General features: G+C 36.7%; 2 protein-coding genes across 2 annotated transcripts; both read right to left on the reverse strand.

Annotated features, from left to right (window-relative positions):
* Window positions 1-1,278: 1,278 nt before the first annotated feature.
* On the reverse strand, window positions 1,279-10,756 carry LOC106180616 (uncharacterized). The gene is made up of 2 exons (XM_024076277.2): window positions 10,507-10,756; window positions 1,279-3,132 (listed from the first exon to the last, which is right to left on the reverse strand). The coding sequence occupies exon 2, from the start codon at window positions 3,129-3,131 to the stop codon at window positions 1,860-1,862; it is 1,272 nt and encodes a 423-aa protein (XP_023932045.2). The 5' UTR covers window position 3,132; window positions 10,507-10,756; the 3' UTR covers window positions 1,279-1,859.
* A 7,208-nt stretch (window positions 10,757-17,964) lies between these two features.
* On the reverse strand, window positions 17,965-25,054 carry LOC106180612 (eukaryotic translation initiation factor 3 subunit G-like). Its single transcript, XM_013564634.2, has 10 exons — window positions 24,960-25,054; window positions 24,812-24,855; window positions 24,245-24,339; window positions 23,795-23,854; window positions 23,306-23,410; window positions 22,746-22,874; window positions 22,273-22,435; window positions 21,562-21,695; window positions 21,125-21,231; window positions 17,965-18,507 (listed from the first exon to the last, which is right to left on the reverse strand). Exons 1-10 carry the CDS (start codon window positions 24,977-24,979, stop codon window positions 18,489-18,491), a joined length of 876 nt encoding a protein of 291 aa, XP_013420088.1. The 5' UTR covers window positions 24,980-25,054; the 3' UTR covers window positions 17,965-18,488.
* Between the last annotated feature and the right edge of the window lie 41 nt (window positions 25,055-25,095).

Genomic DNA, 25,095 nt, shown 5'->3' on the forward strand with positions numbered 1-25,095 from the left:
AAGTTTAATGGAAGCAGGGCGTGTCTGAATTTTAACATATTTATGCAGGTCAATAATCAATATACCACTTATTTATTTATTTATTTATTTATTTATTTATTTATTTATTATTTTTTTAGGCGGGGGGGGGGGGGGGGGGGGGCTTTTGCCGGAGGGCATGTGGGTAATGATATATGACTTTGTCTCGTTCTGTACAGCAGTACATGCAGTTCCTTGAAAAAAATCAAGCTGGTAAAAAAAAAAAATTAAAAAGTAAGAGAATTCAATTAAGCCCCAAACCCCACAGGAACAAACGTGCTTATTATAATGCTCTTTAGGGTAATATAGAAAATCTCAGGTGCAAACCTGGAAACACGATATCAATATGCCAAGCTTGCGTGCGCCTAGGCCGTTATCTCCTCAGGACAGATAAATGTGATATCCATACCAAAAAGCATCTTATGTCTCCAGACAAAGGCTTAGACCGGGTGCTTTCCAGGAATTCCACTTAGGGCGCATTCAGACACATCGCATATCGTACTTACTGGGTCGGTCCAACTCTATGGGGGATTCTCACTAAAGTACAGTCAGTAGAATTGGCTTAATCTGCACACTGGTTAATAGCCCCCTACATGCTTGAGGAGGCGTGTCAGACTAAGGCGATTCTACTGTTAGCACTTAAAATAGCGAAATTCACCCGCAAAGATTGACCGACCTAGCTAGTACGATGTATGAATCTGAATGCCGTCTAAGGCAGAGAAACCTTTAACTTTTGTTTTCATTATAAGACAGACGACTTTCTTGATGATGTATAATGCCCCAGTACCTATTATATGAATGAATACTGTCCGAACAATCATGTTCCTGACAATTTATATACATAAAGACATGGTATTTATAGGTGATGCTTTATTAAGCCATCGTGTAAAAGAGAAATACAAGACAGGTCGCTTATGAACTCAGACACGGTTGTCATAAAATTCTGATATTCTAGTCTGTTTCCTCATTTGGGCCTCAAAAATTAACCGTTTTTCGAGCATACCAAATATAGACTCGATATTTGGGTGCTTAAAACGTTTCCTTTGATGGCCTTTATATTCTTACCAGATAATTACAACGATTACAACTTGATTTTCATTACAGCAGACAAACATGTACAGATGATTTACACAAGTTTTCCTGCTTTGCATTTCGTCATTAACTAAACTATATCCGAAAAACAAGCAAGCAAATAATTTACAGTAAGAAACCATTTAAAAAAAAGGGCCTTTTACGCAAGTAGACAAAAATTTTAATTTTAATTAAAAAAGCACACACGGAAGATTTTCAAAGAAATATTATAAAATCTAGGTCAGATTTCTGTCCTTTCACGCCCTAAGTACTCACAGCACAATGGGCGCCCCTGTAGTGGAACGGGTGACTTGTGGCAAGCATGTTTTACACATTCATGGATCCCATGGCAGTATACTCATCTTTATTCTTCAAGTTTCTGCTCTTTTCTCTCTGTCGTCCAAATATCGTTTATGAGATAAATGCATAAATCCGATCTTGAGAAAGCCCGAACTATAATAACTAAATAGATTTATATGATGTATTACAACTTAAATGCCTCTATAATTCTGGATACGCACTAGTAAGTCTAAAGCACTGATCTTCATGTTTTCAGAAATAGATTACTTGACTGTCTAAAACTCTTTTACTTGGACGTATTTTCCACTATACAATAACAACACTTCTTTATGTAAAATATAAGATACGTAATAATATATTTAGTCTTAATTTCTTAAACCAATTGCCAGATTGACCAGTGGAATACACAATGTAGGTCTCAGCGTTTAAGGCCGGCCAAACACTCCCATAAGACTAATAGTTTGCACACTTTAGTATCTCCCATAGTAAGATGTTCTTATCTTGCCTGTACTTGCCCACGGCCATCCAAGAAGCAGTCCGTATCTCTTTGCAACGATTTCTTCCCTTTCGCCATTTTGCCTTTGTGAATTATGGGGGTAATCCGCTTCAACATCATCTATGTCATCATTGCGTCTTACTGCGCTTTCATGTGGTCGCCATGGAAATGAGGACATAGACACGGTCCGCTTCCAGTGGTCGCCCCATGGATACCTAAGAATTGCACCGTATCTTTTGTCAAGTTCGTTCGTATCAGGCTCATTGTCCTCGTCTGTGCTTTCGTCGAAATCGTAATAATACGGACCAGCATCGTTTTCCGGGTCCGATTCTTCATCTTGCCCCCAGTTTTCATCCCGTTTCGCCCACGGGAACCTCAGGATTGCCCCGTATCGTTTACTGTAAGGGTCTTGTAACTCACTAGTGTACCGCTTGCCGATAGGCATTCGGAATACGCTTCCGTACCGCTTTCCGTAGGGTAAACGGAATACGCTTCCATATCTCTTTCCGGCGGGTAAGTTGAACACACTGCCGTATCTTTTCCCACCAGGTAATCGAAATACGCTTCCGTATCTTTTCCCACTTGGTAACCTAAACACGCTGCCGTATCTTTTCCCGCCAGGAAGTCGGAACACGCTTCCGTATCGCTTTCCGGCCGGCAGTTGGAACACACTCCCATAACGTTTACCATAAGGCATGCTGAAGACGCTTCCATACCTTTTACCAGAGGGCATCCTGAAGATGCTTCCGTAACGTTTTCCGTATGGGAAGCGAAACACACTTCCGTAACGTTTATCTGTAGCCATATCATTGCTTTGTTCGTCTGTGTCGTCCTCGTCGCCATCATTTTTCTGAACATCGGAGGCAAAGTCTCCCCAAACACCCTCTTCTGAGTCCTCATTATTGTCTTCGTGGCCTCGTAAAGCTTTATATATTGCCTTGGTTACCATATTTTTCTGAATGGTTTCCTCGGAGCTGCCTCCATTTTGGGGTTTCTGTGCACCAACATGATATACAACGGCCTTCAAAGCGTCGGCGCACTCTTGCAATATTTCACCGTCAGTGCAGCAGTCCTCCTGCTTCGTCACGCCAAAGGTGTCACACAAGGCGCACGTGCTCGCACGCGGAGATGTGTCATCCTCGCACGTGCCTAGTTTCTCGACTGGGTCTTGACTTGCCGCTTTGTGGCAGAACAACACCAATGCCATTAGGAGAGCACACCAGACGGAGAAAACGTTTCCCTGCATCCTGTAAGATGTATTGAAATTAAATCAACATGCTGAGTCAATGTAAAATTACATCAAGGATAGCCGTACTTAAAAAATAAACAAATACCGAAAAAGGACGAGTATATTTCCTGCGATTCCCAAATTACGAATACATATTTGTTGATATTGATGGAAATCGAGAGCTGGCCTTTCTCAGGCCTTATAAACGGATGAGGCGTTTACTTACACTACTCACAGATCTTTTAGCACCAACACCCATATTAACCACAGAACCCACAAATTAACCAACACTACCAGAACGGATGAATGTTAGCGCTAGGTATCGCTTTGTTGGTGCTAAATAACAGCACGGTGTGTTGGTTTTGGTGGCTAATATGCAGTGCTAAGAGATCTGCGGGCAGTGTTAGTAAACGCCTAATCCGTTTATAAGGCCTGTTTCTGTTGCATCTTTGATCCGATATTACGGTAATGTATAGAAGTAAGGTGGTTATTTTCAAAGAGATTGCAAAGTCTTATGCAGAGCGCTATTTGCTACTTCCTCTAATTCATCTTCTAATAAAAAGGTTGGTTTTGAACATGTATTCAACAGAACGGCAGTTTCATACGAATTACTCGATTGAAATTTATACGTAAAGCGTGGTGTAGTGTTTCCAAGCCGTTCTATTTAGCATGGTGATTTATGGGAACGCTTTTGGGGACCTGAAAGCAATCTCTGACTGATGATTTATTTTACCTCTGACGAAAATCTCAATAGTACCCACAAGCAATGTATCTTCAACGGTGTTTCGACGCAATATATTGATTCCAGTCAATTTCATGGTATTACGAAAGCTATCGACAAGCCGTGTTGGCTTTTCCTTTCTTAAAGCTGATGGCGTCTGGAAATGGATACTGATGTTCATTGGTATTACATTATGAGTCTGAGATAAAAAATTACTTTTCACGTATCCTTTTTTCGCTTCTGCATCAGATGCTGTTCAAATAATAATTTACGTATATGTGAGAAGTGAAATGAGAGCCTTGGTGAACATTTTTACTTTTATGTAATTGCATTACTTTCGCCACGACAGGTTGGTATTATTAAGCATTAATCAGGCATTACCAAGAAAACAAGTAATTTCCCGTTTGTATTTTGCATCCTTCGATTTGGTTTCATCTAAGACTTTGTTATTGGAGAAAGCGCAAATCCAGTGCGTGTACATGTATTAATCTTAGATTCTGATGCAAGTGAATTCAGAGGGGAAACCTATGCTGCATTCTCATTAGTAAGCACTCTGTCTCAAGTAAAAAAAACACCTTTGTAATTGCATGTCGAAATCTGGAACTTATTGCCGATTTACGAACAGAAATCAACACATCCAGTCTGATTACAGCTATAGACAATACTTACCTACCGCTTAGCGACACTATTGGCGGATTAATAGGTTTAATTGGTAAATTTGCGAGAGAGAGAGATGAAAAAAGTGGAGTTAAATGGTTTCCTTGACAAGTGCAATTACACCACTCAGCAGCCTTGATTAAACTGGACATTGTATGCCAGTAGGTTTACTGTTATTGCCACACAAATGCTAAATATATTCTAGTCTGAGAAAGATTTCATTCTCATTTCTCCTCAATTAGATTCATCGCCCTTTGTGAAAGGAGTAAATGTTTATCAATTTTCTATTTGATCATTTTGAACTGTACCTTTTACTGTATGAAAGCCAAATGCTTTCTGAAATTTTAATTTTGGAATTGGCGCGTAACATGCGTTGTAAAAGAGAAGTCTATAGTTAGAAAAAGTATCTTTGGATTTCGTTAACCAGTTTCCAAATGTTTACGATATTGATAACAAACTTTTTAGAACGATACCAAATTAGCCGTCATTTTAACGTTCTTCTGCATTAATGACGCAAATTTCATGGATGGAACTTTACAGAGTTGATTTTTGAAACTCTATAGTAGCCGTATACAAATCATCAGAGGTTAGTTTTAGATTTTAAGCAGTCGGCCCAGTTTCGACACAACTCATGCAGTAATAACTAAAGTATATAAAGCCTGAATCTCTATCTTTACAAACTCGGAGCAAAGAGCCGCTAACATTTGTTTTATGTGGTTCTTTATTTTCAGACATTATTTTTAGTGGTTAGAGAACACTTCACGCGTGAGAAGTTTATAGCTTGTTAGACACACTACTTTAGCCACGTATATAGCAATTCAGGTACTCGCAAACGTCAGCATTTTGTACCCGAAGGCACTTTTCAGGTTTCAGTGTAGAATCACAACCTCTTGTTGTTCTCATAGTAATTATATTGTTTTATGTCTTAAACACAATGGTATCCAATTTCTTTTTGATGATAAAATTCATATTGCCAACGAGCATCTGTCAAAGATGATGCTTAAATCATATTCTAAATCGATACCCACTTCCATGAGGATTGCAATTAATACAAAACTTCCTTTTTGTAGAATGGTATTACTTCTGTTACCAAAACGCCTTGGAGATTGTTTTTAAATATATATTTCGTTCAACCGAAACGTAGCTTGTTTTCATCCGTTGATTGCAGATGTTTTTTTAACGATAAATGTAGTTTGATCCAAGGTATACGTACCAAGTGGATAAAAAATAAGACGTCCTGAACAATTTGTTACGTCTCTTCAGTAGTATGATTTTTCCTGAATGTGGCCAACTCGAAATGGATTTACTTTTTACATTATTAAACTATTTATCAATGAATTCATAAAAGGGGGTATGGGGGACAGGGGATGCTGTTGTCCCAGATTGTAAGCAAATGAATGAAGTCCACATCTGTCGTCAAAATAAAAGTTCTGCTAAATCCAGTTGTTACAAAGTGGAGCTCATGTTGAAACGGAGGTCATTACGTGTCAGCCTTATTTGTCAGGTGAACTGAACTTGGGCTGTAAGCGATATATCACGTGCCTAAAATCCCCAGTTTTGACATGCGATCACTTTACAAAAAATAACACAGTTTCGTTTTTCTAAGTTGAAAGACATGTTTGGTAAAGATTGGGCGTTCGCTTAAAAAGGTCATTCTTTAACAGTCGGACTCCAAATCAATGAAAATGGTTCAGGTGGAATATTCTGTAAATAGAATAAAAGTTCATTCTTAGGAAATCAGTTTGATAGATGATCGATAGCAAAATGATATCTGAGCCTGAACTAATTAAACTTTTCCACCGGGAGCGAGGGCCGCCTGTAATTGGGTTGGCAATTTCTAAGTGAATAATCCTGTTGTAAAATGTCATTTACGTAATTTTAACAACAAACTCGTTTAGCATCCTTTAATCTCAGTTGGCTCCATGTAACCGGAGATAACTATTAGGAAATTACGATCGCCGAGAAAAGGGGAAATCGGATTTTGTCGTCTGTCCTGGAAAATGCCAATGAAAAGGAAGGAATTAGACCCTGGGAACCATTATGCTTTGACATACCAACCAGAACCTAGTATTAGCGTTTGCAGTTAAAGCAATATATTTCAGTCTGTTTTATAGATTTTCACTGGTCGGCGGTAGGCTTTTACCGGTTTAAGGTCACTTAGACGTAAGAGATACAAATACAGTTAATACCAGCTGAGAATGACAGGTGGCGGACAAGAACCATTATACGTTGTCTACTGGAAGGTTGATGCCGACGTCCATTTTTATCCCTTTCTCGGTCAGTAGCATAGAATTATGTCGTGTCCTTAAAAAAAGACAAACAGTGCACGTATAACCTTTGTTACCCAACCAAAATATATAGATGGTGAAAGAAACAAGGAAAATCCTAGGAATTTTAGCAGTTCTCCCTTTATGAAAAAGGTATTTTGAATTCAAACCGCGCGATTTTTTATACAGTCTGGAGTGCAATCATGCGGTGATGATCTCCATTACGAGAACAACTCAACAACTAAAAACTAAAACTCGATACCGGGCTTATAGATCGTGATTCTGCAGGTTTTGGTTTGGTATACCTATGTAATTCAGAGAAACGTTATGAAATTTCGGGGAAAAATGTTATATAAAGGTCTAATGCTGTATTAATGCTCATCGTTGAAAGATGGAGTAATGTAGTATATTGATTCAATGTAAGCTTAGGACCTAAGATGGACAGCATTTTTTCAATGATAGTGAACGGGCATGATCCATTGAAGATTGACTGAGATTTGACTGAAATCCTTTTAGAATCCCGCTATTACTCCCTGCAACTCATGAACACCATTTACCATGCACAACATCGTCAGCCAATACAGATTACAAGATACAGCTGCTATTATTGACCCCAAGGGTACCATATTTTAATCAACTCAAGAAATCATTAACTTTGTTTGCTATCAATCAAAGGGGCAGGTAACAAGAGGAAGACCAAAATTGTTATTGATATATGTCATGGCGGTAGTGGGCCCTATCAACAACAACTGACGTGAAGAATTACAGCAAAGGAAAATGAACAAATCAATTAACTAACCCAACTCTCTCCGCAGTCTTTGTGTTTCCTTTGATCCTAGCACGTTAATCTTGTGCTGCATACCGCTTTACTTCTATATATTATCCTGAATAAAGTATCCATGTTTGAAAACGCCCCAGAGTCATATTTTCTGTGCTACATTTCCTGAAAAACTAGTTCCAATACTTTCGGGTTTTTTTTTCAGAAATAGACAGGAAGACATTGCGGCCAAAGTGACTGGACTGTCATTTAGAACTTACGAATTGGATTAGAAATGGTACAAAATGTCAAATCCACGTACAGGATCCAGGCGAACATTGACTTAAGAGTCGAGGAATTTTTTTTTTCGGAAATACCGATTTGGTGAGAAAATTCTGGATGGAATATATTTAGCTGTGATATCATAACGTAAAGTCAGTCAGTTTCATTGAATACGAACATTACACTTTTATTATCTGTATCCTAATTGAAATATTAGCTAAAAACAAAAAGAAATCACAACATTGAACACATTAAATATTTCAGTTACAATGTTTTTTAAATAAAAAAAAATCTGATTGCAGCTATTAAATAATTGACATAAATAGAATCGCGTTAAATATCAATTTATACGGCAAAACAATCATTTAGAACCAGAACCAAATACATCGAAAAGATTGCATGGAACCGCTTATGGACAGATTGCTCTCGCTGCTTCCGATAATGCCTGGTGCTGCGAACATTTAAAGTGGCCATTATACAGCTTATCTCTATTCTAGTAACATTTATTGCTTCTGAATGTTCTGAACAATAAAGAAATGAGCGGCGATATTAGTTTTCGTCTTGCATACCAATCATCTGAGGGCAGAAATGGATCAGAGCCCTCGGACTTCAAATGATCTGAACTTCAAAGACTTGTAAAATCACCATACCGCCGTGTCAGTACGTAAAGGGATGTATATCAATTGTACGCAAATTCTGCAATATACCATTTTTGGCTCAAAGTTAATCTCACCAAAAAGATCACAGTATTTTGGTGAAAATGGACAAAAATGTAAATCTGCATGATCTTGTAAGGATATCTTACCTCTCCTCTCGCTAGCTAGACTACGCCCTATTCAGTGCTATACCCACCGCAGGCGGGTAGATGGCTTCTAGATGAAAAAAAAAGCTAACGCTGCTGAAAGCAAATATGGTAACTTGTGGTTTTGTCCTTCGTGACAGACATTTTCACTTATGCTACCAGAGTGCTAGCATTCCAAAACACGAGGTAAAACCAATGCATGTATGCAGAAAAGTGAAATATTAGCCACATTAGCTGATCATATGATAGTAGTCTATAGGGGTTTATTCATTAAAAACACGATGCAGCTAAGTATGAAAGGAAAGGTTTTTCAAGCGTATTTTCCTATATGCCGTGATGAAAAAGTCAGATTACCAATATGATATTTAGATATGAATATCACACAATGTGCTATCTCAACAGTACACGCTAGTAGTACTACTTACAGTTATAAATGTGCACTGTTTGCAGTAAGGTTTACTTTAAAAATGGAGATGAAGGAAATTACCTCATTTAAAGACGGATGTTTGACGTGGCCCCAAAGTCAATTTACTTAAATGAATTAATAGGAAAATTGTATTCAGCACGAGGCGTCTAAACTAAAAAAGCACGGTTTCATATGCTGAGGACAAAATTTGTGGATCACAAGTTTTGACCCAAAGTGACAGATCATTTGGAGTTTCAGTAACGAAATCTATAGATAACCAACTTGAAATCTTAAAGTTATGGCTATTTGTTAAAATGATGTATATATGTTTTCAGGGAACTTGATAAAAAAAGACGTTGAGCCACAGGATTATATGTGCGATGAGATAGGAAAGATTGCATTACTTTTCAAATCAACAGAAGGGTGATAACCGTAAAAGCCAAGCATAAGATACAGTCCTCAAAAGTGTGAAAAAAAATCTTACTTTACGTTCTAATACCTTTGGCAACAAATGGTAGTATAACTAATTTCCTGTGTGGAAAGCTCACCAAATAACCAGGGAGACCGGTATCTATTCAACGCACGGACAATACATGCAAATGAAAACTTAGATAAGCGTACATTACGCTGCAGTGCCATAAAACCATTCCCCTTTTAGTCACGATAACAAAAAACAATTCTGTATTTTAGTTTCTCGATACCACCTTTCTGCCCTGTGTGAAACCGTGTCAAAGAGATAACGCCACTTTCAATGAAGCGTAATAACCTCCGGAATCCGCAGATGAAAGTGGCTTCATTAGTCAATTCAGCTTTGCTACAGTCTAAAAAGGCAACGGTCGATTCAGCGCCAGTGGAAAGTTTTGCAAATCAAGTAATTGTATACTGACATTTTTACAATTACAAGTAGCCGGCAAAGGTTCAAGTAGCTTTACAGTACATTCGTGGGATTCAGAATACCTTGCCCTTTAATAACAGTAGATATCAACGCCTTTGGGTTTACATTTAAATTATCAAACATTCGTTTAAGTGTATATAGTTATTTAACAATATGTTATTGGAATATTAGCGTCTTTAGAGACGATGAAGACGCTGCGTTCTCATCAAGAGGATTAACGCTGGTCTCTGACGTTTAAGCTGATCGGTTAAAAAAGGAGGACAAAAGATCGTCGTCCACCGGTTAACAATTGGTCGTAATTCCAGTAATGAATAAAGCGCATACGTTCTATCTAGTTTTGATAACTGAGATCCGAAAACAAATTAGGCAGCAATGATAAGAGAAATTACTCTTTATCTCTGTCTTATCTTCACGCCATTATCTTCTGTAGTAAAAATACAGTGCGCGTAGGAATAGGATGAAATGTCTTCCACGGTTTTGATTCAATTTGGTGAAACAACTCAGCAATTCCAAAATGTTCTAACTTTGTGTTTTTTTGTATTGCATGATTTAATGTCGCTAAGAATGCAAAAACTAGGTTATGTAAAATTTAATCATGTTACCCACCTTTATGACTTTATGGCTGAGCTTTAACGCAGTGACTGTTGACGGCACCAAATATCTTAAATCTTCATATACTTCTTGCCACCTCTTCCCGAAATGTTAATCAAATGCCTAGGCAAAAAACAGAAGAAGTGCCTTCCCGTAACTCTGACGCCGTTTAAATAGGAGAGGGAACGCTGTTTTTACCCCTGCTTAGCTCCATCGATCTTGTGTGGTGGTTGTCGGCAGATCTTGTTTCCACTTTGGAAGGACGAAGTCAATTTTGATCTTTTGTCAACAACGGCAAATGGGAAAGATTTTTTCTTGGGGAGAGGAGGAAGAATAAAGAATCTCTTTCACAAGGGGGCCACTGTTGCATAATATATAATTTGGAATATCATATTTTTTCAAAAATCATAATGCAAAACGGAATATTCGAAGATCTGAGACAGCAACAGCATTTTCAGACAGATAGAGGGTTCCTATATCCATTAGCCGTTTCCGGTTTATTTCACTTCATTTAAATAATTAGGACAAGGGGCATTTTGCTCTCTAGGTATCTGCATGAAATAACAAACATGACTATCAATAGTTCATATTATCCTTGGTTAATGTCAAGATCACTTCTGTATCCATAGAAAAGTAACTTCAACAATAATTAAAGATGCACATAAAGTCAATTTTTTGCCACAAAAGCCAACCAAATGCCAGCATATAGTCTCAAGTAGTATAACTAAGAGAATCACCAATAAGCATTGTATAATTTTACCTGAAAATGATGTTTGAACGGATTTTTCTGCTAGCATTCTATGCTTAATGTCAATAGGACAAAAAAGTAGGTCACGAAAGTGGGTTAAATTTCTGACCAAAATTTTAAAGAAAGGAGCAGTCTAAAGCAGTCTAAAGCTCTTTTAAAGAAAGGAGCAGTCTAAAGGGCTGATCGAGTGATCTGTTCAGTTTATCCCTTCGCATGTCGAATTTATTTGAGTCGTATAAGAGACCTGTAGAAGTGGTTTATATGTGTTAATGGGAATCCACGCTCGACCGATGCTCGGTTCGTACACATGTACGTACCTGTAAGTGGCTGAAAATAAATTTTACTAATTTTAATATCTATATAAGAATTAAGCAATGTTAGAATCAAACTAGTCTGTATAATCGTAACATCCATTTTTTGTTCACAAATAATAATAATAATAATAATAATAATAATAATAATAATAATAATAATAATAATTATTATTATTAGTTCTCGAGACAGACTGATCATAAAAATTGAGGTGTGTTTTTACAAATCCAAAAATCAAAAAGCAAAGAAAAAAAGAAAAAAATAGTGGTGAGATTATGTCTCAAAAAAAAAAAAATAAATTGAAGAAGGATTAAAGTACTGATTAATCCTTGTAGACGTCTTGCAGTCGACTTATATCGGAAGATCAACACCACTCGTCCGAGACCGCGATCGACGTTTGATGCATCGAAAACGAATTACTGGCTTAAGTGGTTTCGAAACTTGACAGGAGATTGTTATTCACTTTTGATTTAGGTTGTTTTTGTTCTCACCCTAGGGGCAACGATACACGCTCCGAACGTTCTTGGTTGGTCTTGAATACATATAAGCCTTCGTTCGTTCTTTGCTCCACAGGGTTTTTATTCTGTGAACTCGGATACGATCGAGATTTTCTGATATCATTGAGTGGAACGATCCAAAGTAATGAGTATGTAGTAAGATTACAGCAAATATGACAACAATTATTCTGCTCGAAGATGATTAAGCGAGATGTGATTTCTTTACCAAGGATGGGTCGGACTCGTAATTCGTTGAGTATTGATTTTACAAAGACGTTCGTTTATGCCCTGAGACGTGCGCTGATAGTACCTTTCTTTGCACTCACGGTCAGTGTAAAGGCCCACCTAGCGTATAGCAGTGGCATATGACAAAAATTGGCCACATGCAAACAAACGCAGGGCTTCGTTACACTTACGTTACACTCACGTCTCGAATGCGGAGGTAAAGCTTAGTGTGCGTTCGAAACCTGGATGGAGACGAAATGTTCTGAGCATGTAGAAAAACAAGTTCAATCTTCAATTATATATACGCTGGAAAGAGGGTGATTTTATACGCTCAAAGTTGTGCATACACATGTATAATTCATGCCATATATGATCCTTATACGTGACAGAGCCTTAAAGAGCGGACAGGCTGGAACTTGCCGAAATTTAGCCGTCTTAGGCTCTATTCCCATAGATTTTAGATCGATCTATCCCCGCGGGGAGTCTCACTAGATTACTTTCAGATAATCCGACTTAAATGTCCGTCCGGCCTACTACAAGCTTTAAGGGGGTAACTAACTTTCGTGTCCGCCCGGCTGACAGCTATTTAGCGTGAACCCCCAGGGAGTTAGGTCGATCTAAAGTAGGTCGATCTAATCTATGGAAATGGGGTGTTACAGCGCATTCAAAACAGCGGACTAACAGATCCACGGATCAAGTATGGCCGACCCACTTGAATGCTTGTTGAGTAATCCCCGCAGGAATCTATTTAGACCCTAATCGGGAATTAAGCGGCAAGCTTTTTGGTGGGTGACCATATTTGATCATCAGATCTGTTATTAGTTCGCTGTTCTGAATGCGTTCTTAGATGCGTTTTACAAAAAATATTAAATACTGCTTACCCCGTTTTATACCGGGTTTTTAATTAAAAAGTTGAAAAAGCAATTTGCGATGAAATTAATAATGATAGTTACTGTCAGTGGGGATGATGGCCAATTGAGGCATGTCAGTTGCGATTTACTATGAGTCAGTCGTATGTTAAGCGCTCTTAGTCCAATACTAGTTCAACGTCGACTTTATCAAGTGGACAAAGTATTTGGACTTTTTGGCAAACGGACATGTGGAAGGGCAACACGGCTTCATAAACAAGAAATTTTAGCGTTTAAACCGATTTCTTTGTGAAGTTACTATTAAAGGTTTCAGCTGTTATTAATCTATCAATGAATTAATGTTGCGTAGCAAATCAATTAATTTTTCCAATTATTAATACTGCAATGAATCAACTTATTTCATCACAATCGTATGACCTTTCGTCAGTCGGATTTATCATAACAAATACACAAAACTTTCCTTCCAATTTGAAATAAAAACTTTTTACTGCTATGTTTCAGTGTCATTGTCAGTTTAGGGGTGCCTGTGCCTCGGCAACATTGAAAATAACTTTCAAAAATGAAAAAAAACTTTAGCTACTTTAATAACACTCATCCAGTACGGAGTTTGTGGTAGAGACAATCTAATAAACCCAGGCTTTGTGTAGCAGAGCAGAAAATCTTTTTTCATTTCTGTATCTTCTATTTCCTATACTATCCCATTACCAAGCATTCAGTTGAGAAACGCTACAAAAATCGAGCATGTATATAAAAAATTACCATTCAAGACAATATTCCTTTTTTTTGCAATTTAATCCCACGACTGTTCGTCTTACACAGATCGGTGCTTCAGGACTGAAAAGAACATGAAATTAGTTTTCTTGGCACGCAATCGAAGTTGCTGCTGATATTCGGGCCCTGGTTTCACAGAAAAAAAAGTTCTCTGACTAAGAACTTTTAAGTTCTAAGTCTTCTAACTTCTTAGTCAGAGAACGTTTTTTAAAATTTAAATTACCGAGGTTACATAGTCACATGGGCACATTTTACCCTATCAGTAGCAGTGTAACAGCACTCTCGTGGAAATCCTAGTCAAATAAGCCAGGGAACTGACTTTTTTTTGTGAGACTGGGGCCTGGTCTGGTTAAATTAAACCACGTAAAGCAGTGAGTGCCAAATGATTATATGGGGGTTCTCTAAAGAGAACACAAAGCAGAAACTATGACTGAAATGCCATAAAACAGTTCACAGTCGCTAATGAAATGAGCTGCCACGTCCGGCGTTCGCCTCAAGCTACGTACGGGTTAATGTACCGGTCCCACGAGGGTTGAGCGTTCCACACAACGTCTGCTTTTGACCAAAGTGAAAAGCCGGCTTCGTCCTGGTGTCGCTTGATAGATGTGTTTACAAATTTCATGCAGTGCCGCATTCAGACATTAGAAGACTTCAGGAATTAATTCAAGCGGAAAACAAAACTTCCACAAATGTGAATACTGAGAAAAGAAAAAAAGAAAGAAAGTCAGACAAGTCACGACCACAAAGTTGCTTCGGATAATAAAATGTGTCGACAACTTCTTCGCGGGCCAATTTTCTTAGACGACCTTAAATCGGAAATTGTTAGATTGACTCTTAATTAAGAGCAGCACAAGTGAATGAATGCAGTTGTGTGTCATGCAGAACAGCAAAAATGCTTTAAAAATCTCAAGAAAAATACTGAAAGATACTGAATTCACTATGGCGGGTGTGATCTCACTTGTCATGAAGAAAAATTCACCTCAGTGTGCATAAAAGGAATGAAAGGATAAGAATGTTACAGCTCTAGCAGATGCTCCCTTAAATGCAATCAATCATGAAATGTAACACTTCCTTACTGTCCAGTTTTTTAAGAACGGCAGGCCTCGGATGCGACGCCAACCCTTGCCCCTTGGTGTCGGGTTCGGTATCTTGAAGGGCAAATGGTGCCATTTCGTATTTAGAACTACGATTCAGCTCTTCAAAATTCTTATATCAAGAGGTCCCCCTTAAATCCGCCACTGGTCTTTTGGGGCAGTTTAAAAGTTATAGAGAAAAAGGCATTCAGATTAATCATTTATCCAGCTACCCTTGCGCTGAATTCCTTGATTTTATTATTTAATATTTGCTCGTATGGTAAGACCAATTATTGTATGAGAAAATCTCTCAACTTTTCATATCTTCCTATTTGTAACATGTCTCCCTGAGTAAATCAACAATTCCCACGTCATTTTGGCACAGAAAAAGGCTTGTCTCCTGAAACAGACGTCAATTTCCTACAGCAATCAAATCATAATGCTTATTCTGGAAATCGAATAATATTTACTGATGATTTTTGATTTCCCTTTATACTTTATACGCGCATTTGGTTTCCTTGCACTTCCTCACAATATGATTTAGTCGACATAAAACAAGGACAATTATTGATCAGTGGGAGGTTTTTGTTATTAATCTCTGAGCAAACACAAATCCGCGCGCCATCCCTCCTTCCGGTCTTCGAAAAACCATGGGTTGTCATTTTTAAAATACACGTGCCTTGTTCCCTTTCATTTCTTTTTGGTCTGTAGCGTAGGTGTATTTGTGCCTTTATTGTAAAGGCATTGAAATAATGTATCCTGTTTGAATATGGTAATTTATGGGAAAATAACCGCTTTATATAGCCATCAGTGTTTTGTACCATTTTTGCCTCTTGCAAATCGATTTCTTGACTATTACCATTCCTTGTTATATTTCGTTTAATTCATTTCGCAAAACAGCACCCGACAGGTTAGTGCCCAGACGAGTTACTATCTGGGGATGTCTGGAGGCATCGACTTATTTGCGTCTCTTGTCTCCATCTTCTTCCGAGCTTCATTGTATGCGCCGATCTTATTTCTTTACAAAAGTTAAGCAGCTTTGGGGAAAGTTTGCTTGTGTTTATTCAATTATTCCTCATTCACAACATAATTTTATTCTATGAAAAAGGAACCCACCACTACCGATGACACGAACTCGGAGTGACATGTATAAATACCGAGCAACTAATATTTAAACTTAAGTCATCTAAACGTAATTTTTAGAATTTGAAGAAAAATAACTTACAATGAACAACAGTTTTGAAGATTGAATTAAAGTTTTTTTTAAATTTTGTTTTTTACTTGCCACTGCAGATAAAATTTACTTTGAATGGCTTTGTCTGTTTATTACTTAGAATTTTACATTTCATATTTTGAAGTAAGATTGGCCTCTTTTTAACATTTCTCAAATGGAATACTGTACGTATATCTGTCCTTTTTTTCATAACCTTTACAGATATACTAGCATACATATTGCATATGAAATAAACTTCTTCGATCATAATAACAGTTTCGCTTATATTTTTCATCGTGGGAAAACAATCTGGGACAAGTTTAGCCAGGGAATTATATCCAATATAATTCCCTGGTTTAGCCAAGCGAGGTAAATTTGTACAGGACAAGGTAAGCGGCGGTAAAAAGAGACCGCTACATCATGTTACGAAGACGTTGGTGCACAATAGACCCAAGAATAATCGCACTCTGGGCATTTAAAGCCAAATATCGACCGTTACCCCACTTACCGGTAATTGAGCTGGACAAATACGTTGAGTTGGAATTTCTCCGGTAAAACTTCTTTGACCGTGATACATATTGTCGCCAGTCACGGGCGTGCGTGACTAAAGTTTGAAAAGATTTTCTGGTTTATAAAACCGGTTCTATTAATGTATCGACTGCAATGAAAGCGTTTAAGTTAATCTACTTGTTTTGATTAAGTTTCCCCAGTATGGAAACCGGACATTTCCAAGTTGTTCGAGTCAAGGTCACACGCTAATATGCCTCAGTCAAGGTCACGCGTTATGATTTAATAGTGTGAATTAAATTTCGTCATTTGTATTTCATTTTCATTTTGGAAATTTTGTCATCATCTCTGAACTAGAAAATGCATAAAAACTTCAGTTGATTGAACAGCCTTAATAGAACTCAAATATAAAATGTAAAATCCGAAGTAATAAACGGACAAAGCCATTTAAATAAATTTTATCTGTTGTGGAAAGTGAAAAAAAAAGGAATGAAAAAAACAGCAATATGCAGAAAAACCTTAATTTACGATTTAAAAACCGCTAGTGGGGGATGACTAGGAAAATGAAAGAAACGCCAGGCACTAATCAAATTCTATAGTGACACTGATCAAATTGAAACCATGTAGTGAGTGAGATCCAAAAAGGGCAAGTAAAATGTCAACTGCCATTAAATGGACCATTAACGTGGACAATAAAAGACGATAGGATTGAAGTAGCACGAGTTAATAACTCCATCCCATAACGAAGTAACGGTCATTCCGACGTAATTTGCAGAAACCCCAACGGCAATTTATTTCTTTTGCGACTGCATATTTTTGGGGGCGAGAAGAAAGATGCCATACTAACAAAGTTTTATTTTATCTATATTTAACACTATTATAATATATTACGTAATATAACATTATTCTGAAAAATATTTAGATTATTAAAGCATTTGTTCTCCAATATCAGTGGCGTTAATTGCCTAATTCGCTTTTTTTAAAGTAATATCAATAAAGAAAGAGCAAGGAATATGATATTATTTTGGATCAGTCAATACTGGACTTTCTTCCTATCTGATCACGTGACCACTCGACGTTTCACTCCTTCACAAGTATTCTACTAATAAGTTAAAAAAAAAAAACGATAAATTCCTAGATATTTCTTTATTTTTGGGCTCAAGTACGCAGGTCTAGATCGTACATTCTTTCAATGCGGGCCTCACCATAAAATGCATTAGAGTGCCAACAGCAAGGTGCTATTATGATAAGACATTAATTTCAAAGTCCCGTATTTATTTGGAAAAAAATTGGCGCAAATACGAGTTACTTTTCGCCAAATTCATTTGTCTTAGTAGAAACAAACTCACTTTAGCGATAATGATGCGATATAGAGAACCAAGGATCCTCTCACCAAAGTCATCCTATGATGTTACAGCTTTACACAAATTTTCCTTTTCTTCGGCCTCGAGTTAATTTTCTTGTACAAAGTATCTTCCTTGGGGAAATGTGTTTCAAGTACAAGAGTTAGCAATGCACTTAATGAGGAGGACTGCGATTTCATCCAAAAACAAAGGAAAAAACTATTCCTGTGTATCCGTACTCACTTGGTTCCATTTAAATTAATGAATAATCTGAATAATCTTACACATTTATTCTTTTACGCCTAGTATTACGAAAAATGTAATTTTGTCAATGTACTTGAAGATAATAAATGAAGAAAATAAATGACTGCGAATGTCTTTGAAGTTGCCGCAAATTGGAAGATGCCATAGTAAGCAGATCTCTTCAGTTTAACTGCACTCACTGTGTGCCCGACGGTCTGAAATAATAAACAACAAGTTTTATTACTTGTATGCAATAAAAGCAGTTCAAACAAGGACAAATGAACGTTTATTACTTTTATACATCAGGCCCGTAGGCAGCATTTTCAAAAGACAGGAAAGAGGGGGAGGGGGGGGGCGGGCGGTTGTGAGAAAGTGGACGTTTTAACCACGTAATTCGTGTACTTAGATCAATAATTTACTAGAGCGCATATTTTCCCGACAACAAGGGAGGTTCGTTTGTTTGATCCCCCCCCCAACATTTTTCCTCCCCGGCTACGGACCTGTGCATTGAAATGCGTTCAAACAAAGACAAACTTACTATCAGTTTGAATCTCCTCTAATAAAATCACGAATCAAATCAAACCACATGATATTATATTTATTTAATATTTAAATGTAAATTATAAACACATTCAGTGAAAAATTTCTACAATTCATGCAAAGCAAAGCAGCTTTCTAGAAATTACAAATAAGGCTCCAAGAAAATCTCTACGCTAAATAAACGACCAAAACATCTGGAAAAACACTTATTACCAAGTCCTTTATTACTCCCCCAATCCCAGTCGACTGATTTAAAACTATACTATGATATAATGGATTTTCCTGAAATACTTTTGAATCGACTTTTACACTACATCCTGAATTTCTTTTTTTTTTTCAGCTGTTGATGTTGCAGGGTTAATACCATCATTCCATGACATTCACACAGCAATAAGGTCTGGCATCTCTTTCAGAAGTAACCCGCACCTTTTATTGATCACTTAATTGTAATCGAACGTGGCGCAAAACAGACAGCGGTGATGGGATCGCCAGACAAAACAACCATTTAATTAAACCAGCAATTTGTCAATCTTTGAAGCAGGGGAAGTTTTTAGTAACCGCAGCGCGGCGGAATGACCCTAAGCAATTACATTTGCCAGCTCAGTAAAATACCAGTCGTTTCTTACTGTGGCTCAAACGGTTAAATCAATATATGTATACAGAGCAATAAACTGTTGCTAGAAGTTGTTTCCAACATTTATAATACCAATGCATTATATAAGGTTGGAGATTATGCACTCCAAATATATTGTGATTAGAAAAGAGTCATGCAAGAAAGAAACAAAATTTGTCACTGTCAGGTAAGGAGTGATTATGTCATACAAACAAACAAATAATGGACATAAATTATGAATTAAAAAATAAACAAAATATTAAACGTATGCTGAAAAAGACATCAAATGAGGCAGCATAAAGAAGATACATCCCCCACCACTATATATATATATATATATATATATATATATATATATATATATATATATATCATTCAGTAGAAACGCAGCATGGAAATTTAAGAGGAAAATCAAGTTCACCAGCTAATACGTGTTCAATCCTCACACTATATAATGTCAGCATCAACGTCAACCTTATTTATATTGTACATTATTGGCTTAATTGGCAATTATTGATAATATTCATTTTATCATTCAAATCATAACACTATCTCTGATCATTGTTTGCACACTTGATTTGTACAAACAATGTCCTTCTGTTCTGACAATTAAATACTGTTCTTCAATTTTGATTCAAATACATTTTGGGAACATAAAATTTGCCGTAACAATTCATTTCTATCCAGATATGTTAAAATATAGCTAAGCTGCCTTCTATTCCTTTCCCTACAGACAAGACCATATATGCCAAAATATTGGAAACTTCAGCTAGGTGACAAATTCAGAAATGTCCTTACAAAACAGAACAATCAGTGCAAAGCTGTAAAAAGTTTTATGATATTACATCAATTAATCAAAGGATTTAGTCAGCAGAACAATTACCCCAAATGTGAACAATTCAACCACAATATATTTCAAGAAGAACATCTCAAAAATATCAATAAATGTGTTGATTTATGACACCTCTCATTTGGAAGATGGCTAATGGGCACACAATTTGAAACCTGTCATTTCAACTTTCCACAATCAAAAGAAATATTTCATTAACAAACAAAATGTGTGGTTGAAGCAGGAAGGAGTTTTCCACTTTTAAATTGCCTGATAATTCAATCCACCAGCCCTAAGACAAACAGACATCAAGGATTCTAGGATTAAAAATTTTGCTTGTACAGACAAAAATGGGCAGACAGCATTTCAAGGGAAAACCACAGGTATTGTTGGGACATAATCAACCTCATGAATTATCAGGAAATAACATGAGCCTGTTATTATCCTTTACTGAAAAGTGGTTCACTGTAAAACAATCAGGTATTGTTCAATAAATAAATACCTATTGATCCCTTATCTGGCAAAATATTTTCAAGCATTAAATTCTTAAATATCAAAGGCAGGGATAAACTATCCAGATCAACAACTTGTTTTCTTACATGCAACATAAAAACTGCAATTATGTAAAGTTTCATATTAACATTAATATTTTTTTTGTTTAAAAATGACCGGAAATACCCCATTTCTTTATCGGAAATATTTTGGCAAACAAGTCCATCAGATTTACTTCTTTCATTAATTTGCCTTTAGATACACGCCTTCCCCCTCCCCTGACACACACATACAATATTTACCCACATGAAAACACCCTGGCCTCAACCATATTCCAATATGTATACCCTATACTCACTTTGCCCATTCAACCTTCAAGATCAAGTGGTCATAACCGAATCCAGACACTCCTTTTATAGCTCGAGCAGCATCCTCTCTTCGGTGGAAATTTATAAAGGCAAAACCCTGAAGACAAAGACATGCTTCGTTACACATAAAGTAAAAACTGATTGAGGAGTTTTAAAAAACGCTAGCCATCTAGCCGTTCTTACACCACACACCAATTTAATAAGATGATCACAGCAAATGTAAAGGCATTTTCTGTTGTTATGTTGCCTATTTAAACTGCAATTTTTGGAAATGCTTTAGAGTACTGTTAATCAAAAATAACAAAACAAACAGCTGCAACATATCAAATGAACTATTCCAGCTTGTGAGCATTGATTTTTTTTAGTTCTTTAATTTAAAAATTCATACAATAATTTAATACAGACATTTCCAAGGCTGTTACCCTACCTTTGATTGCCCTGTATTTTTATCCTTTGCCAGGTATATCCTGGATATTGCTCCAAATGGCCGGAACAATTCTTGAAGATCTGCTTCCCGTGTGTCTTCCGAAAGATTGGTCACTCTGATCGTTGCAGCTTCATCTGGGAAAAGATTGAGAAAATATATTAATTTATGAAGTATATATTGCCAAAATTTCCTTTTACATTCACTTTATTGTGAGAATATTTCTTAATTGAGGAATTTAATTAAAAATAAGTTTTTTTCTTTATTGCCTTCCCTTTTTTGTTCTAAAGAGAAAATGAATTCAATCTCACCAATAAATGAGTTATACAACACTTGATGTTTACCCGTTTACATCTACCAAACTTTTTTGCTTTGCTGTTGTTGCTTTACTAGTTCACAACCCAACTCCAAAAGGATAGGTCAGAAATAGGATATTCATTCAAAAGATTTTGCTGCTGATCTATAAACTGACTAGTTTATTAACAATATGATGATGCTGGTAGGATGGCCACCAGCGTAACTGAACGGCCTACGTTTTCAAATATGGCTGGATGGCTTATGGATTTTTTTGGATAAATGATGGCTTTAGGCATACTTGGACTCCCTAAATTTTTCAGGAAATTACAGGTCACCCGTGGTAATTTTGGACGGCCTGTACCCCCAATCCTGGGAAAAACCTTGTATGAAATTATCATATTTCAGCGTTATAACTACCTCCTCTTTTATTGGGCAGCATGGAGTCTCCTTTGCCTGTCTTGGCCCCCTCTCTAAGACTGGGAGGTACATATTTGCCTCCCACTTTGGGAGGAGGGACTGGTGCAGGCTGTGCTGGCTGAGAGGAGTCTCCTGGAGCCTTGTCTCCTTCTGCTAATGTTTCCTAAAATAATAATAATAATAATAGTAACTAAAGAATCAGAGAGGTTATACTGCTTCTGGGTATTGTATTGGAGTAAGTGCATTCATGTGCCAGCTCCGGCAGATAAGACAGACGAGACTGATTGGGACCAAAGCCACGTGTACTGCCAGTGTTTTATAAAATTAATCTTTTCTTAGACTACAACATAGTAGGTAGTAAATTATTTCTTATCTATAAAGAATACAACAAATATCACATACCAAAAACTATCTTCAAAGGAAAAATATATTTTTTTCTTCAGGACTTTTCAAGCTCACATATATGTGCCTACCTGTATAGGACCAAGTGTGTCCTTATAAGGACATTTTGTGGTCCAATGGTCACCTTTACAAATACGACAGGAGACCAGTTTCTGTCCCTTTAACTTGGCCAGAGGATCTTCCTCACTGTCATCTTGTACCTAGAAATTAAGGTATCATAACACAGTGTATATGATTACTGATATAAAATACGAAAAGAAAATACACAACAGTTTGAAAGTCCACCTCTTACTTGTGAAAGATAATGAAAATATACACCCTGATAAAATAATATGTGTAGGAGATGTTTCCAAAAGCACATCTTAAATAACATCTTGGTAAAAACTGAACATATTCAACATCAAGTCACTGGAAACCCAATGCTTAAAGCACAAATGCATTTTTCTGAAAGGCAAAATCTCAGCTGTAAATAAGCTAGAATGTTGGTCCACAATCATGCAAAATATTCACCCCAGCTACCCACTGTGATAGCAGAATATCTAAAATTTGCTTCAATCATACAGAAAAATGTGGCTATTACTATTTCGTTCCTGGACAAAAAAAGGCACAACATCTAAAATGGTCCACATACCTCTTTATTGTGTACAAACACCATGTAGACCTCCTCTCCTAGCACTGTGTTGGCCGGGTTGGGGCCAGGGGGGTCATTGGCAGCTAAACCAAATTTCCTCCAAGTCTAAAATGAAATAAATAAATAAAATGAAAAATAAATTAAAAAAAAAACTTGACCATGTAGACTCAGAAAGGGTTATCGAATCTACCTCTTTTTTTTTTTAATGGCAGTGCTTTTTTTATTCTTTACCTTATAAAAAATAAATTACTATTCAATGAAAAAAAAAAAAAAAAAAAAAAAAACATTGCATGGGTTAATTACAATATTGATGGATGCACAACGAGTGGATTTCACCTACACATTGCTGACTTATAATTTGGAGAATATCAAGAACAAAAGACCCAGACAACGTGCATTTTGCATTAATGTATTATTTAATATTCAATATTTTCAGAAGCATTTCCACATGGTATGAAGGGAGATTAAACAAAGACATGCAGTGCATACCTTTCTTTTGGCAATGGTCTTGAACACTCTGCGTGTCTCCACTCTGTATGTCTTGACAACCTAACATACGATATAAATGGGTTCATTTGCATACAATCACATATTACTATTTTTTAAAACAACTGACTTTCTGCAATATTCTAACTTTTAATGATTTGTTATTTTTCACTCACAAGTACTCAGAACATTAAATTTTCCAAAATAAAGGCAAACTTTCTAAAACTTCTGAATCAACACCATGAATTATTTTAAGTAATATTGTCTTGTTACTTGGAATTTTTTGAATAAAAAGACATACATCAACTGTGAAAAAATATTTTCATACAATGCTTTGTTGATAAAACTTCAAAACAATGAAATTAATATCACGGTACCCTATTTTTTATAATAAAGTATCAGCAATCAGTGCATGTGTGCACATCTGCTGCTTGAAATTAATTTTTCTCTTACCTTCACCTTCTTCCCATCTTCATTAATCTTGTACTCTGTGACTTTCTTAATACCAGTTGCCTCATCATAATCTTCAGATGGAGGTGGAAGATCATCTGAATTAAAGCGACAGAAATTACAGACATCTTTCTCTTCCTACATTTTCACACTGCAATGCACTCAATAATTTAACATGCCCTTTGACATGTCACTGATCAGTGACTTGTCACTTAGGGTGAAAAACATAAAACAATCTCTAATAAATAAAACCAAATCAAACTTGTGAATAAAATATGCAACATAATAACAAAGCACATGTGGCTTTTTGACACAAAAGAATTAAATGATGCCAGTTTGGAGAATCTGGATACACTCAGTAACACGAATCCATCACTAACGGCGCCGACACTGACAGTAAAGGGATTGCAGAAAACCACAAGACAAATAATAGGACGGATGTGGAGGAAAACATGGTCAAAACGAATAATGCAAAGGCAAACAAGTTATCGAGAGTGTGACATCTTAAACAAACCGGTCAAAACAGAGAAATGAAGACATGCCATATGGCAAAAATTAAAAGTGACTTACCTTCTTCGCCGGCTTCTACTTGGTCAGCCCAGCTGATTGACGTGCTAAAACATTACAAAAATGAAGAATTATGTAACATAAACGTGAAAATTTGTAACGTGTCACAACATTTAAATTATCAAGCGCTAAAATAGAGTTTGAATCTTACTCTGTATCTATCGACGGCATCCTCGTGGGTAAAAATGGCGGAGTGTGATACTAACGCGCGTAAAATGTCAAACAAAGTTGAAAATCATAATAAAAAAAATTAAGATGAACACACGGTTACTACTGAATGAAACATG

The sequence above is a fragment of the Lingula anatina genome, chromosome 3, assembly GCF_051362555.1.
Source record: "Lingula anatina isolate TDL-2025a chromosome 3, LinAna3.0, whole genome shotgun sequence".
Taxonomy (NCBI): Eukaryota; Metazoa; Brachiopoda; class Lingulata; order Lingulida; family Lingulidae; genus Lingula; species Lingula anatina.